Consider the following 24,432-nt stretch of genomic DNA (forward strand, 5'->3'; position numbering starts at 1 on the left):
ATTCATTTTTCTTTTAGTTGAAATTAACATTGGTGTTCCTAGCATCTCTTTAAAATTTTAGTTTCTGCAAATTATTCCTTTTAACCTGAATGTTTTCCTTTGTGTTTATTTTAGAGGTTGGGGAGTGGAGAGTATATAAACAATGAAATAAAATCTACTCCCTTTTAACTATGCCCAGATATATACACAGGGGGATGGGAGTTAAGGGCGATAATTACTCACAGCATTCTTCCTCTGGACTTGGAGTTATTGATAATTGAGAAATACATATAACAGAGACATGGAGATCAGAGCGTCAGCATTACTATTAGTAAAGCTGAATGCAGCTTGGACCTGCCACCCCAGCTAAGTTTCCTGGTACTAGTATTCATGTCTAGACTTTGGACTTTCTCACCAAACAGAACCTTCCAGCTGCAAGGGACGTTACTCACTACTTCCCATCCTTAGATCTCTAATAGTAAGTTATGTGGAAGATGAGGTCAAACATGCACAGGACTTTGAATACATTAATTCTACCCACTCAGGAAACATGGACCAGTGGATGTTAGATTATTACCCCCATCATTTAGGATAAATCTAAATCCTCCTCCTGTGGAGAGGACGGAATAAGGGGAGAAAAGAGATACCAAAGGTTATACACTAGCAGAAGTATCATAGAAATATGAAAGCAGGGGCGTACTTGTTAAAGAAAATGGGAATGTCAATCAACATCCTTGTTGGAACTACAGTCATTGATCAGTTGCAACCATAAGTTGGCCAAAAATACAAGAATTTGGCAAAAATCAATGGAAGCATCCTATGAGCTTCAATTTGCTATACGGAATTTCCAGTAGATAATAGTGTGTATTTGGTTATTACAGTATTTGTAAGTACATATCCTTCATATCAGTAATATTTAGAGTAAACTTATATACATATATATATATATACACACACACACACACACACACACACTTTTTTTTTTCAGGGTCGATTGTTAAATACTTTTCAGCAAACTACTGGGTACTGTCCATTTCCTTCATTTCCTTCCCTCTGCTGGGTCAGTTGGGTACTAAGCTCTTTGATTCTACTTTCTAAACATTTCTTGGAATTGTTCACTTCTTTCCATTCCTACTGCTGATGCTTAAGAGCCCTGTCTCTTATTTTACTAAGTTTCCTAATAGGTCTCTCAGTCTCCAGGCTTGCTTCCCTATAAGATTAATTCTTCACATGGTCACCAGAGTGATTTTCCTAAAATGAAAATGTAATCATGTCATTCCTCTGCTTAACACTGTTCACTGGTTCCTCATTGATTTCAAGATAGTCTAAACCCTTTAACACAGCAGAAAAGAAAGTGCCTACTTATCCTCTGCTCCCTGCACTTCCAACCTCCGTGTCACAGTCTGGGCTGGGTGCCCTCTTTGAAGGTCTCTTTTATAGATATTATCATGCTGTATTGCTGTTGCCTTTTTTTGTCTAATATTTTGTTATAAAAATTTTCAAACATACACAAAAGTTGACAGAATTATATAGCAAACCCACTACCCACCATGTAGATTCCACAATTAACATTTGATCTATAATATTTGACATATTTGCTATATCATAATATTCATCCATCTACCCATCCCTCTATGCATCTTCTGTTTATATAATGCATTTCAAAGTTGCAGACACCAGTATACTTGCTCCCAAACACTTCAGCATGATCTTATTAGCTAGAGTTGGATATTTGACTACTTAAAAATACTTTTGGTAAAATTTGTCATTGCCTTTTTCTTACCTATCTCTTCCACTAGGCCGAAGTGACTGTGTCATTTGTTTTCTACCCCCCAAAAAAATAAGACACAGTATGCCTCACACATAGTAGGAACAAGGTTAACGTTTCTTAAATGAGTACGTTTCAGATTTCATCAGATGTTAGTTTCTTGATTCATATATCAAGAAATTTTCTCACCCTGTTGATTCATCTTCTTATTCCCCTACCCAGAAAATTTGTAGACAGCAACTTTCATTCTACCTATTCAGCATCATAGGGAATTAAGAATTTTAATCTGTTAAAGATAGTAGACAAACTCTCTCATGGTGTCTTTCTATAAAGCCCCACAAGGTGGTGCCCAAATATCTTTTTTTCAAACAGTAGTCCCTCAAGACCCATGGTCAGTCCTCACTAATTTCTGTTAGTATTTGGCATTTCTGAATTTGGTTAATTAGCGTAATGGAATATTATATATATAAATATAAGTAAGAAAAATTACTTACATAAATAAAATTATACATGTGTATTTCCGAATCTATGGCTCTGGATATAAATGATGAATAATGATATTAAGTACCTTATATTTGTGTGAGTGAGTTGTATATCATTAAAATGTTTTTCACATCCAAAATAGTAAAATATGAATTCATCTCAAGTCCTATTTACCGTAAACTTTGTCCATGAAAAATTTACCCTTAGTACAGAATTTTTAAATTCCTTTTAAGGACAGAGGAAGAAACAAACTATTGTATAGGAGGAACTATGTAATTTAGATGTAACTCAAAAAATGATGACTCTGTTACCTCAACTGGGGACAATGTTGTGTGAACCAGAGCTGTAAAGGGTTGACATAATAATAATAAGTTACTTAATGTTCTTAAAACACTTTAGTTCCAGGAATTTGATTGATTTATTTAAAAAACTTTCCTTGTTGAATATTCTTATTAAATCCCAAATGGACTGACCAGAAAACTCAAATGGATGTTGAGTTTCTGCAACTTTTTATTCATGCAAATGATGATATCTAACCATATTACTAGTTGTATTTTGATCAGGTATCAATAACACGCACAGTAACCACAGTTTACTCAAATCAGTGTAACAACAATCCCAGGCTACTCTGGCAAAACTGCCCAAACCCAGAGGAGAAAGTTCTTCAACTCGGGGCTCTCATAAGTGGTGTTCATTGCCTTTGATGGCCCAGGCATTAAGATTTACACAGTGAGAGATGAGACTCATTATGTGCTGGAATTTAGCCCATGATAATTTGTCTTGAGCCATTTGCTACTAAGGGAAAATTCCTATTTTTCAAACATAAATTGTTGGCCATATAACAGGCTCCTTTTTCTCCTGCTCTGGCACAAGCCTGGATGGTACAAAGGCCTAGAAACCTCCTGGGGTATTTAGGGGTAATGAAAGATGACCAGCTGATGTACAAAGATCTAAACTTTGTTCCCTCACTATCTCACAGGATGATCTTTGGGTGGGTCTCAACACCTGCCTTCTATTTTATCACCTGTGAAGTGGAAGAATCAAACAAAAGTGGTCTCTAAGTTTCCTTCCAGTTCTGAGATTTGATGCTATTATTCGTCCCCAATAAAAGAAAAGTCTAAATACCATCTAGTGGGGAATGGAAGAATTCACCAAGATACAATACAACACCTTCTAATACCTGAAAATAAAATCAACTAAATGAAAAATAGAAAATATTTTCCCCATTAAAAGCAGAGTTTGGTCAAGGCTTAATAAATAGATCAGGGGTCCCCAACCCCTGGGCCACACAGCAGGAGGTGAGTGGCGGTCAAGCGAGCGAAGCTTCATCTCTGCTCCCCGTCGCTCCCCATCGCTCCCCATCTCTCACATTATAGGCTGAACCATCCTCCCCCACCACCGCCCCATGGAAAATTTGTCTTCCACGAAACCTGTCCCTGGTGCCAAAAGGGTTGGGGACTGCTGAAATAGATCCTATCATTTATTTTTGGGTGGATTCTGCATGAAAATATTAAGACTTCTTTATTCACTGAAGGGAATCATTTTTTTTTAAGTTGGACAGTCAAACTTATGATAGAGCAAGACCTGTCTACTTTCAGATATTTCTTAGAAAGGAAAATTGTAAAGATTTCCAGATAGCACCCTGATTTTTTGTCATAAAAAATCTGCTCTTAGTAAAGAATAAACAACACAGAAAGAGAAAATATAAATATTGAAGGAAAATTTTAGAGAAAGATTTTAATTGTCATAAGATTGGTACAACTGGGGAGACTTCCCCTGTGGTCGAGTGGTAAAGAATCTGCCTTACAATGCAGGGGATGTGGATTCAATCCCTGGTCAGGGAACTAAGATCCCACACACCGCAGGGCAACTAAGCCCGTGTGCCACAACTACTGAGCTCGGCGCCTCAATGAGAGCCCGTGTGCCGCAAACTACAGAGCCTGCGCGCCACAACTAGAGAGAGAAAATCTGCACGCCACAACTAGAGAGAAGCCCTCGCCGCAATGAAAGATCCCGCATGCCCCAACAAGGCTCCCGCATGCCGCAACTAAGACCTGATACAGCCAAAAATAAATTAAATAAATAAATAAATCTTTAAAAAAAAAAAAGATTGGTGCAATGGGAGTTTATGCTGTCACTGGGAATTTATGCTGTCACTGTGGTCTAGGGCACTATGTGTTGCATAAGTGACTCAACTATTCAGGCAGGGGACCAAATGATAAATAATAAAGCAACATATATCAGAGAGTAAATAGTACAAAAAAATTGTGTAGAGGGAATGTGGAAGAGTCAACTTAATCAGAATTTGGTGAGGGGAGGGGTAATGGAGTCATGCTGTACCAGAATTAAGGGATGCCACATTTCCTACATTTTATTACCAAGGATAATTTTCAGGGAGATCAGCTCGGTGCTTTGTGTCCACCTAGAGGGATGGGATAGGGAGGGTGGGAGGGAGGTGCAAGAGGGAGGAGATATGGAGATATATGTATACGTATAGCTGATTCACTTTGTTATACAGCAGAAACTAACACACCATTGTAGAGCAATTATAGTCCAATAAAGATGTTTAAAAAAAGGATAATTTTCATTTCCTTGTTGTTGAATGCTTTTAATCCTTCCCTTAGTTAATAAATAGGATCAATACCATTTTGGTGTTTTTCTAATTTACTGTGAATGACATGAGAGAATGTCTGTCATACTTTTGGAGCCAAGAAGGATAATGGATCACAGAAAGTTCAGAGCTTTGGGGCAAGTGTTAGAAATTCTATCAACATTTTATACTGAAAAAAATAGAGGGGGACCTCCAAGGACAAACTTCTCCAAATTGGGTAAAAAGGACATTGACTTCTCCCTTCTCAGTTGGAAATGTTCTTTTCTACTCTGGGTGAGCAGTATGGGAGGTAGAAATTGGGAGAAGATGGTGAAACATTAAATTATACCTTGGTCTTGGTATAATTAACCAATGTCTCATATGTAACTATGAGACAAGTTTGTGCTGATGCGTTACTAGCCCTTTTGTGTTTCTATAACCTCAGGCAGAGAACACCTTCCAATATATACAAGTCATGCCAGATTTTGGTTCCTTTTAAATGATCCTAGGACCCCAAAATACCATCACTGTTGAAATGGAGACCTTGGCACTGGTACCAAAACAAATAAAGCCAACATAGATTCTATATGGTTGAGAATTTTTAAAAAGTTGAAAAAAGATTTCCTGTCTAGCAGTGCTTTGAAGGAGAGCAGTCTGTTGTATCTGGGGTCTCAGGTGATCGATGAACACTAAAAAAATTACTTCAAATTGTCATTCTACTTACTCTAGGCCACCCACAGCAGGAATAGCAAAAATAGGGTGTTTTTCTGTAAAGACTTTGCTACAGAACAACTGTCAGAAAAGCCTGGACTCCAAGTTGCCTTTTTCCAATCATCACTGTTATCTATGCTCTTTTATTTGGTCTGCGTGTGTAGCAGTTCAAGACCATCCTTAAAGTTACGACTGCAGCCTTCAGCCATGGTGCATTGTTTCTCTGGGTGCAAACCTAATTGTTTTTTTGTTTTGTGTTTTTTGGTTTTTTTGCGGTACGCGGGCCTCTCACCGTTGTGGCCTCTCCCGTTGCGGAGCACAGGCTCCGGACGCGCAGGCTCAGCGGCCATGGCTCACGGGCCCAGCCACTCCACGGTATGTGGGATCTTCCCGGATCGGGGCACGAACCCGTGTCTCCTGCATAGGCAGGAGGACTCTCAACCACTGCGCCACCAGGGAAGCCCAATCTAATTGTTTTATATACATTGACAGAACAGAAGATTTTCTTTTGAGTCATCTACCCAATCAACTCAGTGCTGAGTGCCACACCTCGTGAGAGCTGGCACATCTTAGGTTTGGGTCACCCTATCTGGCTTTGGGGAACAGAGGGGAATGAATAAGTAGGCAGGATTCTGACCCCTCACCTATTTCAGTCAGAACAGTTCTAAAGCAGGAGGCTTTAGTCCATTTCTTGCCTCCAGACTCACCTGTTTGCATCTTTGAGGTACTGTTTTTCTGTAATTTGTTAATCTACCCCAGGAAAAAGAGTCGATCTTCTGAAAAATTGCCACTTCCTTGTCCCACGATTCTCTTCTCACAAAAGTGAAAGGTGTGGCTAACATCCAGAGGCTATTTAGGATATATATGTGGTTGCTTCCTGAGAAATTACATTGTTGCTTCTGCGATATATACACTATTTCTATTTTTCTATTACCAAAGCCCCACAAAACTCCCTTAGTTCCTCAAAACCTGCTGTGTGGTGAGGAGACAATGAAGACATTCACATTCACATGGATGCCTAATTTAATGCTGCAACTGTTGTTACAGCTGAGCCTCTGTGATCAGATAGACCTGAGTTAAGATCCCATTCCGGCATTCTCTAGCATTAGTATGACAGTGGGCAAGTTACTGAACTCCTCCCTGCCTCAGCATCCTTATCTGTAAAACACGAATTCTTGCAGCGCTTACTGTAAGTAGATGGTTTGCTTTTGGAGGGTTAAATCCCATAATGTGTGTGAAGCAGTTAGCACAGTGCCTAGCACCTGGTAAAGAGTTCATGAAATGGAAGCTATTATTGTCACAATAAGCAGAGCCATAAATGTTAAAATGTCTAAGAAAGCTGATTCTAGATAATTGTAACATGAACATTTACATGCTTTCTCTGATCGTCTTGCGATTCTTTACCCTTGAGGCAGTCTGTAGCGAAGCCTGCTGCTAGTTGCATTAAGTGTTGCACAAACACTGACTTAATATGGGCTGTAACCACAGGTAGAAAATAGGAAGAAAGAGAATGGAATCACTACAGTGACCACCTTTCCTGGACGGAGACCTCAGAATATTGAGGTCCTCCCTCTCATGTTACAGTTTGATAGGATCTTGATAAATAATTAAATTCACTCCCTCATTTCATAAGTGGGAAACTGAGGTCCCCATGTTAGAGACAGAACCAGGACTAACTTCAGATCACTCTTCCACTATATATTCTATACATTTTATTATGAAAAATTTCAAAAATCACAAATGTAGAAAGACTAGGATCATGAACTTTTATATACTTATTGCCCAGCTTCAATAATTATCAACCCATTAACTCTCTTGAAAAACCAGGTTTGCATCTGAGTCTGGTATGACTTACCCTCTTTCACAGAGATCTTCAGAAACAGTATCTTACAGAGCAACCCCCAGGCAAAAGAACAGAAAGAGGACATGGCATGAGAAACAAAGGCAGGCTGTAAACAAATGCCTAAAATGTAGAAAGTCTGCCCATTTTTACAGCAGCCTGGAAAACACAGACTTGTTATGAAAGGACACTGTTCCTTTAAATTACTTACTGATTCCACCCAGATCTTGCACCCTGGTCAAATGCCTGACCACTCTTGCTTTAATTTAATCAAAAAAACATGAGTAGAAGATTACAAAAGATCCAAAAGCAAAGACAATTTTTATTTCCCACGGAACAGAACAATATCAAATAACCAACTCCATCCCCAACAATGGTCCTTGCTGTTGGCATTTGCTTAGCCAGTCTTTAATTCCTGTTTGATAAACTTTATAAGGTAAGACGTAACCGTTTGGTTTAATCACTTGAAATCAGATAGGACATCTAGGAACTGTGGAAGACTAAATGGTTTACATACTTATGATGTGAAGAAGGCTTATCAAATTTTTTTATCCTCTGCTACTACTTTAAGTGATTATCAGGGAAATATGAATAATTGTTAAAATGTAGAAATTTAAATTTTATTTTAAAGTTATTTTTAAATTGATTTTTAATTTACAGCTTACTACATAGAATTTCAATTATGTTAATACCTTTTGGGACATCTTTTTCTTAATTTGGAACAAGTTTTTATAGTTTAGTATTAACTACAGAATTCTTTAGAACATGGTAAGTTTAGCAATTTGAAGAGTATTCGATCATGTTATTTTCATGGCAAAACAAATGAGATGCAAACACTGTGAATAAAATTAGTAAACTCTGCTGAAAGATAACTGTACTTCTGAAAAGTCATAAAGTCTCTTGGATTTATTGATCCTGATATTTACCCCAAATAAATTTTAGGCAAAAAAGCCAAAACTATGGCATTTGGTTAAAGATGATCATTGTTTCTACATTTATAAAATGTAACCTATAGTAAGCATAGAGGTTTATATTTCTTTTATTTAACTAATGGCATTTTCCCCCGAAACCTATTTTGCTTGTATGTGACATGTAAATGAGAGAAAGGTGAGAACTATGAAAAACTGAGGTGAAATAAAACATGGCAAAAGTGATCAGAAATGGGTGGGCTCTTTAGGTACTAAACTAATAAAGAAGAAAGAGATTTCAGGGAAGTATTAGAACTAAAAAACTGGAGAAAGTTGTAAGGGTGTCCTCTGGCTAATATCAGAAAACAGAAAGAAATAGTATGACTTTGGTTTGGGAGAACTAGATAAAAAATGTCAGAGCAAAGAGTAATAAAATATGAGATATTGTGATTATTGCTAATGAATCAGTTGTATTAGGGAACATTGTATATACAAGGCTTCGGGTATTAATTCATAATTATATGCCAACAAACTAAATGAGCAAGTGCTTAGTTCTGGGAAAGATGTGTTTATTTGAAGCCAGCATTTCCGAAGCCCAAAATGAGGCCTGCAAATGAGAAAAATGTAGTTTTCATCTCAGGCTCCTATATGGGAATCCCCTTCCTTATGTTTTTGAAGAGCTGTCTTGCTCTACAAGCTTGTAAAACCTCTCTTGTTCTCAATGAAATTAAATTTTCCGTCTCTTATTTCCAGAACTTCTGAGAACTTCCTTACGTACAGGGTCAAAAAAAGAGAGATGGCATATGTAATACTACGGACATGATATTACACCTTTTTCCCCTCTGAAAATGCAATAGCAGCTGTGTTTTGCTACGTAGACTTATCCTTATACTAATCTTCAGTGTTAAACTTATACAGCCCTCTGTATTCTTCTCCTTGGTTAGCAAGGGATTACTTGGAGAGACATATCCTCGTTGTGTTCTACTTCCTCAGCACACTTCTTCTTCTTCTTTTTTTAATACGCAGCTATCTCCACATCTTAGCATACCTGGTCTGAAGAGCAGTTGCCATTTGGTCAATTACACTTGAGGCACTTGCCAAGAGAGATGCTTGGCCATAGTGATACAAAGTCAGCTTAATAAAATTCCTGCTAGTTGATGCTATTCGAGGAGCAGACAATGGCATGGAGCCATCTACTGGTCCATCCCCAACCCAACAGCTTTGCTTCTCATTGGGGCTTCTCCATCTGGCATGTATGAAAGAAGTCAGTCACCCATCTCATTCCTCACTGCCTTTGCATATATTTCCACCCCCTATTCAGAGTCTGGAAAAGTCATGCTATTTCCCAAGTTACCATTCCATGAAGGAAAGGTGCCAAAGAAGGAAACTGTTATTCCTTTTCCAGAACTTCTGAAGTCAATATACTTTAAACAGGCAAGCATTTTCAAACCATGCAGAACATTGGTTCAAAATAAGCTTTCTTGTTTCCATTCTAGGGTATACTGAGCTAGCCACACAGGAGTCTTCTCTTGCCAGGGAAGCCCGTGGGTTTAAAAGGCATTTGGTACATAGCTGGGCATACTGAGTGCTAAAGTTTGCTGAAGATTTAAATACAGGATTAGATTTTAAATTGTTAATCTACCCAGAAAAATAGTTTCACAGGGATGTTCAGAGGGGATTGCTTTCTGATTTCAAGTTCTCTTTCTGCGCAGTAGTTCTTCCAGCTAACACTTAGAAAATTAGTTTTGCTCTCATAATTTTTTTTTGGCCTGGTTTTATTTTTTATTTAAAAAAAATTTAAACATCTTTATTGGAGTATAATTGCTTTACAATGGTGTGTTAGTTTCTCCTTTATAACAAAGTGAATCAGCTATACATATACATACATCCCTGTATCTCCTCCCTCTTACGTCTCCCTCCCACCCTCCCTAACCCACCCCTCTAGTTGGTCACAAAGCACCGAGCTGATCTCCTTATGCTATGCGGCTGCTTCCCACTAGCTATCTATTTTACATTTGGTAGTGTATATATGTCCATGCCACTCTCTCACTTTGTCCCAGCTTACCCTTCCCCCTCCCCGTGTCCTCAAATCCATTCTCTAATAGGTCTGTGTCTTTATTCCCGTCTTGCCCCTATGTTCTTCATGACCATTTTTTTTTTTTTTTTTAGATTCCATATATATGTGTTAGCATACAGTATTTATTTTTCTCTTTCTGACTTACTTCACTCTGTTCTCATACTCTTTTGATTGACTGGATATGCAGCTGTAGTACAGCTTGGAACTCTGGTGGAGTTGAAGTTAACAAAGTAAACACAGAAAATGGGGTTCTATGGAAACAGAAGGGCAATTCAGTTTTTGACTTGACCTCTGAACTCATTGAAATTATGCATGTAATATTAAGACAGAAATGGTGGTGGTTCTCTACAACCCTGTAAAAATATTGGCATGGTCAGGAATTAGTTACAATGAAAACGAATGAAATACCCTTGCAGCAATCTGATACTACCTTGGAGAAGGTGGAAAAGTCAAACAGACCCTGTGATCGAACCACAGTCATCATATAGAGTGGGACTGAAATGTTTTTAAATGGCTGTGTGCCTCCTGCTCCCCATAATATAATGGGAAATTCAGACTACTTGGGTGTAATTCTTTGAATATACAAAAATATTCATTAATAGATGTTTGGTTGTGTTGCCGTGATCTATTTGGATTAGAAACTTTAAAAATCTCAATGTGGATAATTTTTTATAAATATGAACGAAAACCCTTTTCTCTTGCCACATGCCAGTTTTCAATACCACTGGCTTGAAATTAAAAATGGCAAACTCTATATTTTATTAAAGTATTTATAACTGATTTTTCTACTAAAGGTGATACACGGCAGATGATTTTCACCATCTACCATAATGTGGAACAGACATTTTGTCTTCTATCTCCTGCTTTTGCCAGCTTTTATGAATCAAGCAATATATGGACAAAGAAAGAAAGGATCAAAGTCCAATTTACTTGCAAGGAAAAGTCTCCAGGGTAAAAAAGTGTTTTGTTCTGTCTTTATTAGTTTTAGCCTCTTAAAACTCCAATATGAATTTTTTCAAATAGTATCTGATATAAATAGCAAACCACATATTTAGGTATATATGTGATATTCTATTTTGATATGATAATAATGCACCTTACAAACTTATAGAGCATACTTATAAAAACATCAGAATTTCTAGAGCACTTGTACATTTATTATCTCATTTGAGCTTCACAGTAGCCTTGTTAAAATGGGCATGACAGAGATTGCCACTCTCATAGATAAAGAAACTGAGGCCCAGAGAGGTGAAGTGGCACACTCAAGGCCGCAGGCAAATTAATTAGTAAGTCACAGAGTTAGGATTCAAACTTAAGTTCTCCCTGTTAGGTTTCTTTGTCCCTTACCACTGCTACAATGTGATGTGTAGTCAGTTTCTCCCTTGATTTCAAAAAAGTTAAAAAAAAAACAAACTGCACCAAAACAAGATGGGGCCTCACCAATATGAGATACAATTTGAGAATTAGGCAGAGTATTATTTACTTCTAGACAACTTTGGCTAGTGTTTGTTGAATTTTTAAACTATAATGTACTTTCTTTCCCTCTCACTTTAAGCAAGTTTTACTTTGGGAAGATGCTCGGAATATATGGTATTTTGTTTGCTTTTGATTTGCACAATTTTACAAGAGGAAAAGAATTTGTAGACTTAGAAAGAGATTTAGTTCTTTACAATGTAAGCCCTATCTCCACAGTGCCTCTCTTTTTCACTTCCTTCTCCTCTCAGAAGCAAGCAATTCATGACCACACCACCTCAGGCCTTTCCTTATGCAGAGTTGTTTCACGAGCAAGGTCAAGGATTTTGCCTAACCTGTTCGTCCTATTTCAGACCCCACTTGCTTCATAGATCTTGTCTTCATCGTGGACAGCTCTGAAAGTTTTAAAATTTTTCTCTTTGACAAACAGAAAGATTTTGTAGATAGCTTGAGTGACAAGACTTTTCAATTGACCTCGGTTGGCTCCTTGAAATATGACATCAAACTGGCAGCCCTTCGGTTTAGCAGCTCTGTCCAAATTGATCCACCTTTTTCTTCTTGGAAGGATCTACAGACTTTTAAACAGAGGGTCAAGTCTATGAATTTCATTGGGCAAGGTACTTTCTCTTATTATGCCATCGCCAATGTCACGAGGGTACTTAAGAGAGAAGGGTGCAAAGATGGTTTGAAAGTGGCTTTGCTGATGACTGATGGCATCGACCATCCAAAGAATCCAGATGTTCAAAGTATTTCTGAAGACGCCAGAACTTCAGGAATATTATTTATCACCACTGGACTCTCTACTCTAGTCAATGAAACCAAACTTCGTTTGATATCTGGGGATCCACCCAGTGAACCCATTCTACTGTTGAATGATTCAACCCTTGTAGATAAAATTCAGGATCACCTGGTAGGTACCTAATGGGTTGGTTTTGTATATATTTCTCACCATAATATTGATAATTTGTTTACAAAATCTGTAAGGATAGATAGTGGGTCAAAAAATGAAAGGGAGGGCTTCCCTGGTGGCGCAGTGGTTGAGAGTCCGCCTGCCGATGCAGGGGACACGGGTTCGTGCCCCGATCCCGGAAGATCCCACATGCCGCGGAGCGGTTGGGCCCGCGAGCCATGGCCGCGGAGCCTGTGTGTCCGGAGCCTGTGCTCCGCAACGGGAGAGGCCACAGCAGTGAGAGGCCCACGTACAGCAAAAAAAAAAAAAAAAAAAAATGAAAGGGAAAAAAATCCACCTTGGAAATGGAAAAGGAGAATCTCTCCCATGTGTCTCTCTACTTTCTTGATAGTTTATACCACGTAATCTGGGGAAGTCCCAGACTCATTCTCTGGAACTTCATTGTCAGCTACTGCTGAGGATTTTGGAAGGATTAATTTCCATTCATCCACCTCAGACTCCTGTTTGTACATCCTGGGCTCATTGAACACTGCTGACTTATATTCGATTTGTAGTCAACTTGTGGTCTGCTATATTTGTACTAAGTTCTTCTTTTCCCATTACACATGTGCAGGAATATTTTTTGACTATTTGTCTCACCTATTGCCATATTATGCTCAAGTGAAGTTCACAGACTTCCATTAAAAAAAAAAATCTCGGGCTTCCCGGGTGGTGCAGTGGTTGAGAATCTGCCTGCCAATGCAGGGGACACGGGTTCGAGCCCTGGTCTGGGAAGATCCCACATGCCGCGGAGCAACTAGGCCTGTGAGCCACTATTACTGGGCCTGCGCATCTGGAGCCTGTGCTCCGCAACAAGAGAGGCCGCAATAGTGAGAGGCCCGCGCACCACGATGAAGAGTGGCCCCCACCTGCCACAACTAGAGAAAGCCCTTGCACAGAAACGAAGACCCAACACAGCCATAAATAAATAAATAAATAAATTTTAAAAAAAATCTCCTTGTTTTTTAGGTGTTAACAAGGTCACCCAGTTTTAAATCAGCTATAACCTGCTGTCGCCCCACAGTTTCTCCCATCAAATCAATGAGTCCCACTAGATTGATCTGATTAGCTGTGTCACTGCTTTTCTTTATTGGTTGTGAGAGCCTTTCCTTGCTGCTAGGGAAAGCACAAGGCAAACCAATCAAAACAAAATCCCTCTTCACAACATTTCTCAAGGAAGAAACTCCTGGAGATAAGGTGGTTGATTTAAGTGTCAAAATTGATTTTCTTAAGAATATTGATTTTAAAAAAATTTCTTGAGAGGAGGGCAAGGACAATGTGTCCTTTAGGTCCTGAGCACTCCATATGGGCTCTTTTCTATCCATTGAAAAAACCGCAGGCCCCGTTTCAGAGTCTGTTTTTCTCCTTTTGTCCCTTCCCTCAATTCTTTTCCCAACATTACTTTGATTTTGTTACTCTCAGTTGTTTTCAGCATGAGATGCTGAGTTTTTCTTACCTAAATAATAGTGATCATGTCTTGAGTTCTCTCTGTGTATTATGCATTGCTCTGAGTACTTTACATATTTTATTTTATTCAATGTTTACAACAATCTTATGATGTAGGTACTATTATTATCTTCATTTTATAGTTGAAAATTTGAGGCCAGCTAAAAACCCTGGAGTCTGCATGCTTAACCCTGTAAAGTTATATTGAGAAGGAGAATAGTAACTATTTTTTATGGTTTTCTCAATTAAAATTGCCTTGAAACAGTTAAGGAACATCCCTTCTCCCAAGTTACTATTGTTTCTAGCCTTTTTTAACTTGGGCGTTAGGGGTAGATGGGGAGAATTCTGACTAGACCGCAGGTGATAGGCTCAGCTCCCAGGTACTTGGGGTGAATGCTTACGTGAGCATCTCTTCTGCAGGAAAGGGGAATGTGCTGGGTGCCTGGCTAACTGCCTAGCCCTGCCTGTGCCATAGTTTAAGGAGTCCTCACCCCTGAATAAAAGTGAAGTTTCAAGCATGTTCAGGAGAGAACCCTGGGGTTGTGATGAGTCACCTGTTGCTGCCTGGAGAGGACATAGGACAGGCAGCTCCTTGTTTGTCCAGATGTGTCGGTCCAGGAGGTTCATACGCCCTCCAGACACACCCTTGCCAAGAGCTCCTGCCCAACTGAGAACACAGGCTGTTGGCAGTAAACCTGAAGCAAGACTGCTTGTTTCTGGGGAAACCAAAAAATGACTAAGCATCCTAATGACTCTGCTCTTCCATAGCATCCTGTGATTTCAGCTTATTTGTTCAGGTGGAAGCTCTGTGAATAAGCCACTTCTTAGAAGGAGGTGCTGCTTTCCAAACAAATTCCAGAATCCAAAGAGCTTATTATGCTTTTCAAAGAAAGATATACCAAGCTTCAATGTTTCAAATTGCCATGGTCTAGGAAGCAGAACTTGACTTTTGATCAGACCATTGGAAAAAGTCCTCATCTAATCTGTTTCTATTACATCTGTAGTTCAGTTTTTTTAAACTTTTTATTTTGTAATTATTATGCAGTTGATTTTTTAAAATAAGTTAATTCAGTATAATTTAAGTACACATCTGTGTCTACTTTGAGTGCACATTTCCCTGAGTTTTGATAGATGTATATACCCATGAAACAACCAGCACAAGTAGGATAGAGAGCATTTCTATCATCCCTAAAAGGTTCCTTATGCCTCTTTGTAATATGTGCTTCCCTTGTCTCTGAGATACTGCTGATCTGACTTGTCATCCTAGATTAGTGTACTTTCTAGATTTTTACATAAACAAGCTCACACCACGTGCACTCTTTTTGTGTCAGGCTTCTTACTGCCAGCATAATGATTTTGAAATGCATCTGGGTTGTTTTTTGTATCAGCAGTTTATTCTGTTTATTGTAGAGTAGACTTTAGTTGAATTTATGGACAGGAGTGTCCACAGTGAACAGATTTTGCAGGAGCCAAGACAAATCAAGGAACCACCACACATTCCTTGACACCTCTTGCAGGAAGTATCACATAAGAATCCCATGAAAGCATTTTAGTTCTGAATTACCCAAGAGAGACCTGATGATTCCAAGGTGAAGAAAATACTTGTGCTGCTATTTTATTATGATTTACATAACAGTATTGAAACCTAAGAAACAGATTCAAATCAATCTCCTGGATATATTACTTAGTCCTTCAAAAGAGCAACAGAGAGTACATAGAGATTTTTAAAATTCTTTATCACCTTTGATATTAAAATTTTTAAAGTCTTTATGGGAATAAAGGTTGTGGCAAATTGGTCTCATTCTCTGAAGATAATTAAGCAAAACGTCCATTTAGTGTATCCTCTCCTTCACATACAAAGAAAGGATCAACTTGATAATTTCTGTATCATCTTTAGAATCCTAGCCTTCATTAATTTATTAATTGTGGTCCACTTCCCAGTTTTTCAAGGCTTCCTCTGTTTAGAGCCTTACTTCTGTTCTCTAAGACTTTATAATGGCTATTCTGCTACTGTAGTAAGCTGCAAATATTTTTTTTTGTCACAGAGTTTGTAATCCTTGCCTACTAAGTTCTTTATTCTCATCCCATTTGCTGTCATGCTAATAACTTTGACACCTTCCTCACATTTTCTCTGTTCCCTTCTCATAGCCTTGACCTCATGGTCACTCGCAAAACTGGCAATTCCATTCTAGCCTTCTTTTTTCACATATATGCCATCATAAAACTCTGACTCCATTAATAAAATGCCCCTTCTTTTGTTCTGGTGAGGTCTTTTCTCTATTTATATTTTTTCATTTAAACCAGTGGTCCACAACGTTTTTGGCACCAGGGACCAGTTTCGTAAAGACAATTTTTCCAAGGGCTGGGGCGGGGGACGGGGAAAGGTTTCAGGATGATTCCAGCGCATTACATTTATTGTGAACTTTATTTCTATTATTATTACACTGTAATATATAAGGAAATAATTACACAACTCACCATAATGCTGACAGGAGGCAGGGCTCAGGTGGTAATGTGAGCGATGGGGAGCGGCTGTAAATACAAATGAAGCTTCGCTCTCTCGCCCACTGTTCACCTCCTGCTGTGTGGCCCAGTTCCTCACAGGCCATGGACCAGTACTGGTCCATGGCCTGGGGGTTGGGGACCCCTGATTTAAACCACAGTATCCACCTAGACCTTAATTGAACATGCCCTTCCCTCTGGCTTTGACCATATTCTCCCAGCTGTCCTCCACACAGCCTGCCTCTCCGCTTAAGTGAAAGGCCTCACTACTTCCCAATTCGCCAGCTCTGTCCACGTGGGCCCTTCTGTCCACTCTTTTCAATGTCCCTTCTCACTGCTTCCTTTGTCTGATTGCCCACACTAGTCTTTATGCCTTTTTTCCTTATAAACTTTGACATATAGAACAGCATTCCATCAATGAGTTGGTCCTTTGCATTCCTTTATTCAAAATTATCCACAAAGTCCAACTATTCCAAGAAACCGTCCTGTTCCTCCCCCTCAACGCCCCCCGAGTCTAGGATCTCCTTCCCAAGCAGCTTGCTTTGCCATGTTTTCTATCACTGGGGCTTATAGGCTGTAAGTGCCCTTAGGGAACGGAGCTTTGTTCTTTGTTTCAAACAGTCTGATCTGTTATGTAGTTTTGAATCCATTTTTGTTTCCACAGAAATATAAATTCCAGCAAACACAAAATCAAATGAGTTCCAAAAATAATTAGTAAGTTGTGCTGTTATGGCTTTTAAGCCCGTGGCACATATTTTTAAAGGGTAATATGGCAAAGCAGAAATTGAATTTTCAAATGAAAAGCTTAAAAGGTGTAAAATTACACATCAGCCACAGTAGCAGTTAAATTTATCAGTTTAAAATTGATAAGGATATTGCTCATTGTAAAAAGGTTGGTAAAGTGACACAACTTTGAATTTTTCCTTATTTTAGTAGTTATTTTCAAATATTACAATTTGACTTGAATTATTAGTTGTTTTATTGTCTCTTTTGAACTCCTTTCAAATTCCTTTCCTCTCTCTCCCTCCCAGAGGAAACCAAGTTTCTGACGTATATTTTAAATATTTTCACAATTTGGATCACATTGTATGTATTCATCTGCAACTTGCTTTTCCACTCAACTTTTTAGGAAATTTATCTATGTTAAAATACAGAAATTCAACTCATTGATTTAACTGCTGAGTAGTATTTTGTTTATTGATCCATTACACTATTGATGGATATTTTATTTCAAATTTTTCGCTATTAAAAACAATGAATGCTGAAATATACAAGTACAAGAATTTCTCTAGGGTATGTCTGGAAGGGATGTCAGGATCACAGGTGGAAGCAAGGACTTGTCCTGGGCAGCCTAGAGATAAAGCATGTACATTTCAACTTTCTAGGCACAGCCGAATGTTCTGGAGAGGGTAAAGCCATTTTACACTAAAATCGTTAGTTTTTCTGAGTTCCATTCTCCACATGACCTACTAGTTCTTAAACATACAAGTATCTCATCTGCTTTCAGCCTGGGTTTACACTGGCTAGTAATTTAAAATCACTGGGGCAGGGGATGATGGAGGGAGAGGGAAAGAAAGCCGTAAGTGAGACTGAATTTGGTAGACAGCGTCTGTGGCCAGAGTTTTACAGCTCCCAAGACCATGTTGTCAAACTTTCTCATTTTATAGATATGGAAAATGACCTGGAAGGATATATGACTTGCCTAAGGCCAGGTGGCTAGATAATGGTGGAAACAGGATGAAAACCCTGGATGATGAAATTCCCAGCCTAAATTTTTCTCTGATTAAATCCCTAGAATCACTTAAAGCATTTTGCTGTCTCTTCCCTCTAAATGATTCATTTGATTGGAAATAGAGGTAGAGTAAAAACAAAACTAAAAGGATGCAGAGTCCTCCATAAAGGTACAACTCTGACTTATCTTTAGCTTCTTCATTACATGCTTTATTTTTAACATCTTGCAACAAATATTCTAGTGCTTTTTGCTTCCATCTTCTATTTTACCATGTGTAAATTACCCCTCAGATTCAGTCATAAGGCATTAATTTGACACATAACTTCTACCTTAAGAAAGCAATAATTCTATCTGTAAACGTAAGTTCTGTCCAGTGTTTGACTTCAGACACGACCTCAACCTTCAGTGCTCTTGTCAGGTAATACCACACTGAGCTCGAGTAGGGTAGTGAGACCTACATATTGGACAAAAACCACATCGGGAATTTCTCTAAAATTATGAATTTAAAGTAGTTTTGAAAAACATTCTGGCTACTTCATTTCTGTGTGGTTAAGTAGAAAATAGCACTGAACTTGGTTAGGCAGCTCAGCCCAAGTGTGTGACCTTGGGCAAGTCACAGCACTGCGTCTCACGTTTCCTTATGAGAGAATGAGCTGCTGGACCGCATTGACTTGTAAGGCTCATTAATATTTCATGAAATTATCACCCTAAAATTTATGTTTTAATGCTGAACAATAAGTGCATATCTGTAAAGGAATAGAAAAATAGAGAAGAGAAAATACACAATTACATATTCTGCCGAAGTCTGTAAATAAAAGTGAGAAATTTCTTATTATGGCTGATTAAGCTTGTAGCCAAACTATGGAGATTACAGAGCTGATAAAAAAGAAACAAGAGATAAAACATAGGATGCAAAAGGATAAAATTTCTAGAAAAAATTACTTTTAATGAATGCTAGTGCCCTTCATGTCTTCTATTAGTAGACGGCTCAGAGTGCTCCTTGGGTTGTTGGCTGCGGCTTTATTGATTTTATAAGGTTAAAAAGGCTGAATTGCTATTTTTCTTGGAAATTGCATATCCCATAGGGAATAATTAAGGTTAATAAGAAGCTGGAAGCAGAACCGTGAATTAATATTTCATTCTTTTTTCCCTCCTAAGATATCTTATTTGAAAAGAAGGTAAGCACCACATGCTGTGATTACTATGAATTACTCTAAAAGCTCACATAGGCAAACCAGCATTATAATTCACATTAGAAGATAAGGTGTGACTAAATAAAAATGCTTATTTATTTTTAAAATGAGCCACTCTATTTTGAGGCAGCCATTTGATTTATTTTATGTCACCATACCCACTGCAGGTTGGAAATTTTAGAAAAAGTAGGAAATATTTAAACGATTTTAGAGAGTGATTTTAGAAATCAATGATAACCAGACAACATAGTTTTTGCTGACTTTGATATGACTTCCTTTTTTCTAATTGTGTCTCAATATCTGCTACTTATGGGGGTCCTTCACTCTAGGAACTGTGCCTTGTGTTGGCCAGGGTTAGGCAGTGTTGCTGGCTAAGGGACAGGGCTTAGAGTTGCCCCCTGCTGCCTGGTGGCTGACTAAGTTTATTCTCCTCCCTGTTGGTGGCAACCAGACCAAGTGACAAAGGAAGCCAGCCAATATCGATTGGACAGTACTCAGCACAATAGATGACCATCAGCTTGCTGAGGACTGCTCTACTGGATGTGTGTTTCTGGGCAAAGAGTTTGGAACATCTGAACTTTGTTCGATAAACTGACTCTTTAACATTAGGAGTATCACATAAAATAATAGGAGCCAACCAAAGCTTGTAGAGCACTATGTTTCATTATTTTATATGCCATTAAGACAGATTAAAAAAAAAACCCTCTGGGGCTTCTCTGGTGGCGCAGTGGTTGAGAGTCCGCCTGCCGATGCAGGGGAAACGGGTTCGTGCCCCGGTCCGGGAAGATTCCACATGCCACGGAGTGGCTAGGCCCGTGAGCCATGGCCGCTGAGCCTGCGCGTCCAGAGCCTGTGCTCCGCAATGGGAGAGGCCACAACAGTGAGAGGCCCGCGTACCGCAAAAACAAACAAACAAACAAAAAACCCTCTGTCAATTAAACTATGATACAGTACCTTCTTATGAATTACAATTTTTCATTTTATACTATGGCAAGAGTCCTTTTAGATTTATTTAGATATAGATTTTTAAATCCTATTATTACTTCTGTGCATACAGATAAGGGAAAATATAAGCAAACTAAATTGGTTATTTCTAAAACTTCTTCACATTCAAAGTTGAAATCCTCTAAATCACTTTTTGTCTCAGAGTCATTATTGGCTTTTCTACACGATACCAGCTCCTGTGCCACCAAAAGCGTTGGTGATGCAGTATTTCTTCAAGTGCTCTTGTTTTATCTCTGGAGTTTTATTCCATCTCATTCTGGAAGCGCTGAAGTGCATGCGCAGAAAATACCAGCTTCATCTTGGTTGGGCCTGACTTATTTAATATGCATTCTGGTTTCAAAGATGTGAAAATAAGGAAAAATATGCATCTTAGAATTGATAAAATATGGTATAAGTCAAATTTTTTCCTTTTTTTGAGTAAAGGAGTATTTGGTGTTTGTATATTATTGAGCCTGGATGTGTTGTATAGAAGAGAAACAGCAGAATTTCCCAAAGTCCACTGAAAATGTTTATTTCTCCATTTTAACTGGCAAATGATGTTATACATAAATTTTTAATGGGAGGTCTATTTTATTTAACCATGGCAACATTTAATAATACTTTATTAGCTAGGTCTTCCCAGATCAGAGTTTTCCTGGAAGAATTTAATAGGGAGAGCAAAAGCTCCATATATTTGCAAGGTAAAGTTTCTTCAAAGAGTGCTCCATTTAGTTGTGTACTGAATGAGATTTAAAATGCTATATTTCACTGAGTGTTAATATTGTGTTTCATTATTGCTTTAGTGTGAACGCAAGATTTGTGAATGTGAGAAGGGGGATCCAGGCGACCCAGGGCCTCCTGTGAGTATATTTCTGTTTTGAACTTAGGGCCAAGTCAGGAAGTCCTAGCAATGATAGCTCTGCCCTGAAAACACTGGGCTACTTTGTGCTGTTGAAAAGCAGTTGTGTGCAAATAGCAGCAAAAACAGAAACGCTGTTCCTTTCTTTTATTCCTAAAGGGATACATTCTGTCCTTAGAAATAAGCTTGAGATTTTACTGAACTGAATTGAGGGCAGATTTGGTTTAAAATGACGACGTTCTTCCCACGAAGGATATTTCAGCATCACTTCTGATGCAACAATTGAAGCTAGAATTTCTCAGTACTGAAGTGAAAATTTAGAGAAAGAGCTCATACAAATCCTCAGTGCTCTAGGCAAAGCTTTATCCTACTTCCATCTAGAAACAAGTGACCTCTCCAGAAATTAACTGTGTCTTCACACTTAGCCAAGTGCAACCCCAAAATGCCTCGTGGGGAGGAAGCTTGTCAGGAAGCTCTGGGAATTACAGTGAATTGCGTGAAATGGAAGACACCACTTGGCAAACAAAGGTAAAGGGCAGGATTTACTAAGATGATTCAATACTTGAAAAGATAATCCCCAAAGGAGTGCTTCCTTTATATTCTGCCCTAATATCTGGTAGGTGCCATGTCTGTACCGGGAAGGCATTGGAAACGACATCACAATGACTGGAGATGCTGAATGTTTCTCTAACAGACACCTTCAGGTGCCTCCACGCTGCTGCTTCAGTTTTCTATTTACTTCTGTGATTTCAAACCCTAGAGGTCAAAAGCCCTGTGGAGATATTTCACAAAAATTCATTGATAATGTTTTTGAACTGATGCTTGTATTTGGGGGCAGGGAGGGGAATGTGTACAGTGAATTTCTTAAGACTATAACACATTTTCCCTTGAGTCTTGGGTCCAAAGCCTATACTTTTTCAAATCATTCTACTAATCAAGGCATTAGAAAGAGGGAGCGTTTGTCTTTTTTTTTCTTCAAAATACAAGTTAGATACATTACATGATAACGTGGCAGTCAGTAGAAGCTGATTTTGGCCAAAGCAAAGGTTTAACTTTCCCTTCCTATAAAGTCTTAGTTTATACTTATTACACCAAGAGATTGCCAGGGAAGGTTTGCTTGGGATATTCAATTACATTTTAGAATAAACAGTGAAAAGAAACCTTACAACTGCTGAGCTAATCTGACAATTTCAGTCCCTTAATATTGTTGGAAGAGATTACTGTACCATGTTTTAATAAGGATAGCCATAGAAATATGTTATTTAAAATTTATTGAGTGTTCCCAAAACCAGTTCACAGAAAAGTGAGATTTTTGGTGGTTTGAGAATAGGAAAATAAAATGCCTTTCTAGAATAGGATTGAAGAACTCTCTTCTTCCATCTTTTGAGATTCTCTCTTGGACATCAGGGATAGAGAGACATTATCTTTTTTGAGCAAATCTAGAGAATCTGCCATTTTAAGACTGTGCCGTCTTCCTGGTGTGTAGTAAGGGAAAATAGAGTTGAATCTCTGCTTGGTAAGTAAAGTGTTTTTTACAATCTTCTCTAATTTTATGGAATGACGCCGATCAGAAATTAATGTAAGGTATAGGAAACTAATAGAATACCTGGCTCCATATAATATTTTTTCCCTTTGCCTTCAGGGTACACATGGAAACCCAGGTATCAAAGGTGAGTGAAGACCTAAAGGAAACCTGGTAAATGAATAAACAGCTTTCACTTAAACCAGTGTATCGCCTTCTAGGTCTACTTAAATAACAAAAATTAAAAAAACAAAGGATTGTAATATATGCCAATGCCAAAAACCTGATGATTCCCACGAAGAATACAGGCCATTTACTTCCTACATCATCTGTCTGGTTTGTGTAAGCTTGTATTTACAAATTCTGAGAAACATATGACCATTTTAGTCAATAAGTTCAGGAAACCTAGGGAGCTGAATAAAGAGAAACTTGTTCTAAATAATGGTGGCCTAAATTAATTACTACAGTGTTCCACGAATCACTAATACATATTCCAAAACAGATTGCTATTGACACTTGTATTTTTTATGGATTCACTTGATGGGTAACTCACCTACAATAACAATAGGAAAAACACCAGATTGTCTCTTACTCCCAAACCAAGTTCAGGCATTTCCCCAATTCTTTTCTTTGTGTACTCATCAAAAAAAATCCTAGATTAATTTAAAAAAAATCATATCATTGTTGGGATGATGGTCTTCCAAGTTCAAGAGCAACAGAAGGAATCATAGGAGAGAGATTAGCAGATGTAACCATGTGAAAAATTGAGGAAAATTCATATATAATGAAAAATAATAATTAAAATAAAGAGGAAAACATATAGGGAAATGTTTATGTCAAAATACAATGGACATTGGGTTAATTGCTATAGTACATAAAGACTTTATAGAATAGGTGAGAAACTAATAATTAAATGGTCAAAGGACACAAACAATTTTCAAGAGAGGAAATAAATCCAGTGAAAAAAGAAATAGAAAAATGTTTAATTTCACTGGATAATGAATGAAATTTAAAGACAGACAACGAGGTACCCTTTACTACTAATTATTCACATTTTAGAAACTTTGGACTCAAGGGTGTTGGGTTGTTTTTTGCAAGGGAGGGGAGTAATTTTCTAGTTCACGGAGTTTGTTTTTTTCTGTATTTTAAATTATAAAAAACATTTCTTATAGCACTTAACACAGCAATATTAAAACAATAATAACTAGTGATAGCAATGTGGTGATGAAACTGGTTTCCCCTTCATTGCCAAGGTAACCTGGCACAAACACACAAACATTTTTGGAAGCAATTAGGCACTATAAGAAGCATTTAAATATTCAAAATTTTAATGCCAGTAACTCCATTTCTGAGAATATGTTTAGGGAGGTAATGAATAATATAATAAGTTAGGTGCATGAAAGTATTTTTGCCAGT

General features: G+C 38.1%; 1 protein-coding gene across 1 annotated transcript in view; it reads left to right on the forward strand.

The window, feature by feature from the left end:
* Positions 1-11,186: 11,186 nt before the first annotated feature.
* The window catches only part of COL28A1 (collagen type XXVIII alpha 1 chain), a gene marked incomplete at its 5' end in the record, with an annotated part of 146,241 nt that continues 132,995 nt past the window's right edge, over positions 11,187-24,432 (forward strand). The window contains 5 exon segments of the mRNA XM_082632228.1: positions 11,187-11,307; positions 12,183-12,739; positions 21,439-21,495; positions 23,137-23,169; positions 23,173-23,190. Coding sequence (XP_082488354.1) covers positions 11,187-11,307; positions 12,183-12,739; positions 21,439-21,495; positions 23,137-23,169; positions 23,173-23,190 — 786 coding nt within the window.

This window comes from Mesoplodon mirus (genome assembly GCF_964341445.2).
Source record: "Mesoplodon mirus genome assembly, chromosome: 9".
Classification (NCBI taxonomy): domain Eukaryota; kingdom Metazoa; phylum Chordata; class Mammalia; order Artiodactyla; family Ziphiidae; genus Mesoplodon; species Mesoplodon mirus.